The sequence below is a fragment of the Apodemus sylvaticus genome, chromosome 5, assembly GCF_947179515.1.
Source record: "Apodemus sylvaticus chromosome 5, mApoSyl1.1, whole genome shotgun sequence".
Classification (NCBI taxonomy): Eukaryota; Metazoa; Chordata; class Mammalia; order Rodentia; family Muridae; genus Apodemus; species Apodemus sylvaticus.
Window position 1 is genome coordinate 4,640,588 of NC_067476.1, and position 6,913 is coordinate 4,647,500.

Genomic DNA, 6,913 nt, shown 5'->3' on the forward strand with positions numbered 1-6,913 from the left:
TTGTAGGCAGTGTTGTGGATTTCACTGGTGCTGTGGATTTCCCTGGTGCTGTGGATTTCCCTGATGCTGTGGATTTCCCTGGTGGTGTTTGTATTTAGATCTTAATTCTGCTTCCTCAAGAGGGGCTGCCTCTGATGAGGAGCGACTTCATGTGAACCTTCTCGCCACTTTAACTTATAAAATAGAAAGGCTAGAGCCTGTGATTGGACCGTGGAAGGAAAAGATGGAGCAAAGGGTTTTAGAGAAAGAGGGAGAGGAAGGAGTGAGAGGAAGACTGAAGAAGAGGAGGTGGAAGGGAATGGAGCAGAATCACACGGCCTGGAGAATCCACAGCTATAACAGCTCTTGGAGTTAGGGAACATAGTAGTGTAGCGGTAGATCTGGCCAATCTGGTCACAAAGCAGTATTCATATTAACTGATTCGTGATTTCATTGCACAGGCTTATTTGGGTTGGAGCTTTACTGCAACAAGGTACCATGAAATGGAACTTGGGAATGTGCGTTTGAGTCAGCCTTCTTTCCTGCTACAGTCTGTTTAGTGACACAGTTCCAGGTCAGCATTCATAGCAGGATCTAACAAATATCATGTGCTCTGCTGAAAACCCACAGGACTGACATCAAAGACACTAGCACCATCTCTATCTAACCAACACATGGGTTGGTTCCGTTTGTAGGGGAATTGCATAGATATAGTCTACAAGTCAAACTAACCTTCAATCCTGGGATAACCCCACTCCCACCACACGCCACTCCCAAATCTCCCTCCTGCCTCCCCTTCAGGGTCACCTAAGCCTTATCTCATGGCACCTGGAAAGCACAGGTCTTTATCAACCACACTGTATGTCTCTATGGCATACTACAGAATAAAGCTGTGATCTCTCATGATGAGTTCATTCAGCATGATGCCTTGAGACCAATACACAATGTTGTATCTGTCAGTAGAATGCTCCACTTAAATATGGACACACCACAGTTTGCCCTGCTTTTACTAATTCTATATCATTATGAAGTAAACTTACCTATTAGTTATAGTATAATCCTATGCTTGCATTTGTGCAAGCATACATGAAAGGAATTGCTAGTCGATATATTGAGTATCCATACCAACAGAAGAAATCATAAATGGTTTTCCAAAAATTTATTTACATACATTCTGCTTCTGCAGTCCTGCACTGGAGTTCCTATTATCTAAGTATGCCTGGTTATTGTCATGGGCTTGTAGTGCCTGTTTTGCTGAGCACATGAGATGTTCCTGTGTGCTTGTGAGCTTGGCTGCCAAACATACAGCATCTTTGGTTGTGTATGTTCAAGTACATTGCTAATGTTCACTGGTGGCTTGCTTGCCTGATTGAGGTTTCCTCACTGACACTAGTGTTGATCATGTAACTTGAAATGCATCTCAATGCACGGCTTGTTTTTCTGTCCAGCTAGCCGTGTCCTACCTACATTGCTGTTCTAAGCGTGAAGAAGTCAACCCAATAATGTGCCCTTAGAGGGTTGTTGCTTGCTGGCAGATCTCAGAACTGCCTTGACACCCAGGTCAGGACAATCCTTTTTTTGTTTTCTTCTCATTGCTTTGAACCAACAAGAAATCTGAGGCCTGTAATCCTGTCGGAGCTGACTTGGAGAGGAATAAACACCAGGCTCTAGTCAAGGTCTGGTTGCTGACCTGACTGTGGTTGGCACTTGACCCAGTGCCATGGATGGAGAGATGGAGACTGCTTCTGTACTTATGTCAGAAACGAAATTACATTTCACAAATGTATTTTAATGAAGCAGATAGCATTGTGAGCAACTGGGATTTGGCTCTCCCTGAGAGCCAGGCTGGGACACTCCATGTTATCTCAAGGGGGAAGGAAAAGGCCAGACCCATTATCCTATCAGTTTCCATCCCTGCAGACTGAGGGTGTGTTAGCCAGGATTCCATCACTGGGTTAAACACACCAGAGTACAATGTGAAGGGAGGAAGGATTATTTTGGTGCCCTGTTTCAGAAGTTCTGCCCATGATCAATTGGTCTCAAGGCTGTGGACCCGGGGGTGAGTCAGAGCATCACAGCACAGAAGGTTCAGAGGATCTGGACATCTCATGGAATCAAGGAAGCAGAGAGATGGGACAAGGGGCCAGAATACGATGCAGTTGAAGGAGACAGGCTCAGTGAGTAAGTTCTTCCAGACCAGGCCTCATTCTGCAGAGCTTCCCAAAACAGGGCGACACTTGACATCCACACATGACAGTGTTCAATAACCTCACAGCTGCTCTTCAAGACTGTGCCAGAGAAGCACAAAAGGAGACAGAGGCATTGACTGGGTGTCACATGTGTCAGGAAGTATCTACACAGCTGAGGGGACTCAGAGCTTTGTCCATCAGTACCTTGAGCCACAGCCTACCTTGGCACAGGCGCTTTAGGATGTGAGTCTGTATTCCACAACTGGGCTTCAAGCTGTGGGAGACTCAGTCTCTGAAATGGTTGGCCTGACAGGCATGGAGCAAGTTGTAACCTGCTTGTCAGGTGGTTGGTAGTCTTCATGGACACTCATTTGTCTCCTGCTTCCTAGATGTGTCTCAGCTCAGGCAAGCTCGGGGCTGTAGCAGGAACCATCAAGGTTTCATTACATGGAAATGCTGTGTAAGCCCAGACACTGGCAGTCCAGGGGGCGCCTACAAGAGAGCAGCACCAAGACATTGGGACCTCACTGGGAACCAGAGGCAAGGCGGGAGCGGGAGGTGACCAGCAGAGGGCAGCACTTGCCACCACAGTGTAATGCATGCCCAGAGAAAGGATTCAGGTCAAGCAGCACTGGGAATGGAAAGCTTCTGTGTCTTAACTTACCATCTCCCAGGGTGGCCCTGGTATCTGTACTACTGTTTCCAGAGAGCACCGATCCTCGGGAGAATATAACTTCAATTTCGAGATCCTGTCCACCATCGGTGGCACCAGTCCTACATAGAGTTGGGCACCATCCTCCATAATGCTGCTCTTCTCTTACCTTAGTGAGCATTCTCTTCATCAGGGCAACTGTAGCTACTTACAAGAGACTGTGCAGACCTACCTGTGGGCTGTTGTCACTCAGATCTCACTCAGCCTTAGGAGGAGGTGCTGGGAGACTCTCAGAGTTCCTCCTCTGAGACTCTAGTCATTTTCTCCTGCACCTTCCAGCCCATTAGGAATTCTCTCCTGATCCGCAGTGACCTCCTGGCCTCAGGACTTGTGGGAATGACCGGACTGTGAAAGGCTTCACTGAAGAAGGGATGAAGAGGCCATCACCCATGGTGGGTGAGACCTTTATGTGGTAAGTCTGCTCCGGGCTCATCCAGGCTCTGAGAATGAGACCGACAAACTCAGGTTCGCTAAGGTGGAAATTGGTGGAGTCATACTTTGGTTTTCGGTTGGGGCCCATCTGAACGGGGTAGATGTTTGCTCATGTAGCTACAGAAAAGGAAATTCCTGCAGTTTACACATTGCAATTAGTGTCTGCTGTCATTTTAACCCGACTGCTGGCTGCGAACAGTGGGAGAACTGGGAATATTCAGACACTGGACCATAGCCAGGAGAGGAGCCCACAGGGCTTCACTGGCACTCAGAGCACTGCTGGAGTCCAGGCTTTCCCAAGCACGGGAGTGTTGATCCCCTCCTGTCTCAAGAATGCCAACACATGTGCCTAAGTGCTAAGTGACTTAGATAAGTGACTGGGGCATACACGAGGAGGAAAACATGCCAGGAGCCCCGAGGATGCTCCGTGGACATGGAAATGCTAGCTCAGGTCCTAAGAGCTCAGCCCTCCTCTCCCACCAGGTGGTAGCTGCTCCCTGCTCAGCAGTACCTTCCATGGGGGGGGGTGCTGGGGAAAGGACTGGTGCATGGTAGGACCTTAGGTGGCACAACCCAGAGCCTGTTATAGAGAGTTCATTAATATTGACAGATTCTAGAACTTCTTAATCTTAGTCCAGAGAGGCACAAAGGTGCTACTGTGGGACCAAACTTGTTTCCAGGATGTAGGTCAGTGGGGTCTCAGGAAAGGTGGCTGGGCCCAGGAATTGCATGTTCAGGAGTGAAAATCAAATTCCTGCTGAGTACCTAGCTGGGCTGAGGTCCATAGAGAAAGAGTGCAGCCGTAGTGAACTCTGCACACCTTTGGTGCATTGTGTGGCTACCTGAACACAAAGCATGCGATCTGCCCATGTGTGGACCAGGTGGGTGCTCAAGAGTAACGAGGAGGTGAACCTGCTGGGAGGCTGGGAACCCAGGGGAGGTCAAGTTCAACAGGAGCGCAGGAGTGATGGAGCCTGGCTCTGCATCCACCTATGACACAAAATGCCAACAAGCAAACACACACGGTCCTCAGTTGCATCAGGGCAGCCCTGGCTGTGCACGTGTCCTGTCAGAGGGCCCTCAGATGACCCAGCAGCAGAAGGTCAAGTCCCCTTGTTGGACATGAACCCCCTTGAGTCACAGACGTGAGCCCTTTCACTGATTCCTTTAGGGGACACATACTCATGACCCTAATGTGTGGCTGGAATTCTTCATGCAGCCAACTTACAGTTGAGATGTATGGAAACTGCACCCTAACTGGGGTTCAGTAGATGAGCAATGGCCGGTCAGTGAAAAGGGACCAAGACATCTGAGAGTAAGAAGTGCTCTGTAGAGAGCACGGCTGGCCTCAGTGCAGGATGGAGAGGGTCAGGGGTCCTGGTGTTCCCTAGTGGCATGGGGTCTACCCTGATGGTGTCGAAACTGACTCTGCTCAAGAATTTATGTCCACCCTTTCATGCAAATTGAAGTGAGTTATCCATGCAGGGAAGGGACAATGAAGTGAGTCCCCAGGCAGGGGCCAAGTCATCTGGGTCCCAGCAGATGGTCTCTGGTTGTGAAGCTCAGCCTGGTTCTCAGCAGCAGGAGGTCAGAAGCCATGTCCCAGGGAGCATAGCTCAGGGCAGCCATGGGCTGGAGCAGGGCAGGGGTGTGAAGGGAAGTCTGGTTCTCCTTCCCTGCACGTGAGTTGCTTATCCACCAGGGTCCTTTGTGAGCACAACACTCGGGTGACACAGACCTTCTGGGGCATTGTGTGTCTTTCTTCATCTGCTGGTGACACCGATTTGATATTCATCAGATCCCAACAACAACACCTTCAGCGCCATGATGGATGTGTGTTTGGCCATGAGAGAGGGACAGGAGGGACGTGGTTAGTGCCAAGTGGGCACAGGTCCCTGACCATGGGGGACATAAAGGGCACCTGTGAGGAGCCAGAGCACACACTGCCCAGGTGACCTGCCTTGTGTGGGAGCCCAGTGACTGGAAATGAAGAGCCTGCTCCTTACCGTCCTGCTGCTGGGGCTGGTGGCTGTCCTGAAGGCTCAGGATGTCCCATTAGATGACCAGGAGGATGTGAGGATGGGAGGGACAGTGGGTGGCGGTACGAGATGGCCTAGCCCTGGTTGGTGGGGGTCTAGTGGTCCAAGTGGTGTCCTTGAAGACTGACGTCCTGCATCCCAGCGTGGAATGGTCACATCACGGACACTGCTGTGTTACTAGCAGAGCCTGTCTGAGAACACTGGCCTGGAGCGTGATAGTGGGTCAGGTCAGGGTCTTTGCTTGAGTGATATCGCACACCAGTAGTTTACATAGCGTGTGATTTTTAGGATATTAGTTTTCTTTAGTGCTGACCTCTCAACCTGCAAGAGCCTACATTTGGAAATTAGAGATCCTGTGTCCCTACTAGGCCACAGTAGAGTTCTCTTTACAGAGGGCATGTGTGGGGAATGTGTGGTGTCAGCCCACTTCAGAGCTGTAGCTTAGGCTCTGGAATGTCTATTCTGGCTACAGACTCAGGCACTAGAGCCTGGGAATCATAGTAGCCAGAGTGGACAGTATTCTGGGCTCTGTCTTCTGCAGTTCTCTGGGATCTTGTTCACAAAGGCCACAGTATGTGACAGGAATCACACAGATGAGAAGAGACCTATGAAAGTGTTCCCTATGACAGTGACAGCCCTGGAAGGAGGGGACTTAGAGGTCCAGATAACCTCATGGTGAGTGTCCCCACCAAGCCTCTGCAGGTGTCTTTCTTGTCTTTTCCATTCTTAGTTTGGTATAGGTTACTGAATGCTCTGCCTACGAGGGGGTTTGCTCACCTCACTCTAAAATTTGGGCATGATCTTGATATAAATCTTCAGAGTTGCCTGGTCAGGATGGTATGCCGGGTGAGCTGAGTATGGCTTCTGTTTTACAGGAGGAAGGGTCAGTGTCACATGAAAAAACTTTTGATGCATAAAACTGATGAACCTGGCAAGTACACTGCCTGTGAGTATCATGCAGCCCAGGGTCTCCTGCAGGGGCGTGTGCCTGCACGGAGGCTGCCTGCCTTGTTTAGCTTTCAGTATGGCCACCCAGCCATAGTCCATGGAGGTCATGTATTAGTCCGCACCAGGTACTTCCTGTTCTCCCATGCCCCATGCACTCCAGTATAGCTCTTGATTCTCCAGTAAGCATTGCTAAGAAATGGAAAGTAGGAAAGGGAAGTGTTCAGACCTGGTGCCAACCTCAACCCTTGCCTTGCCCGGAATCCTCAGTAGGAGCTGGCACTGTCCTGGAACATGGCTTCTGTCTAATGGAAATCACAGAGCTGGGTCTCCTGTGTAACCAGCTCCAAGGGTTTCTGAATATATCTTTAAAAACTTCCATATGTGTCAAGAAATGAACTGCTACGTTCTCTGTTCACCTTAGTCAAAGGTAAGAAGGTCATCTATATTCAGGAGATTTCTGTAAAGGACCACTACATCTTCTACTGCGAAGGCCAGAAGCACAGGAAGTCACATCGGAAGGGGAAACTCGTGGGTGAGGAAACAGACCCCGTGTCCTGCCTTTGACTCTGCTTCTGTAGCTATCAACATAGCAGCAGCCATGCTGGGCCCTGGAG

General features: G+C 49.8%; 1 protein-coding gene across 1 annotated transcript in view; it reads left to right on the forward strand.

The window, feature by feature from the left end:
- The first annotated feature begins 5,298 nt into the window (after positions 1–5,298).
- Positions 5,299–6,913, forward strand: part of LOC127684092 (odorant-binding protein 2a-like) — a 2,542-nt gene continuing 927 nt past the window's right edge. Inside the window, exons 1-4 of the mRNA XM_052181058.1 lie at positions 5,299–5,385; positions 5,893–6,026; positions 6,227–6,297; positions 6,721–6,831. Of these exons, the coding sequence (XP_052037018.1) occupies positions 5,299–5,385; positions 5,893–6,026; positions 6,227–6,297; positions 6,721–6,831 (403 nt within the window). The remainder of the gene's footprint in view (positions 5,386–5,892; positions 6,027–6,226; positions 6,298–6,720; positions 6,832–6,913) is intronic.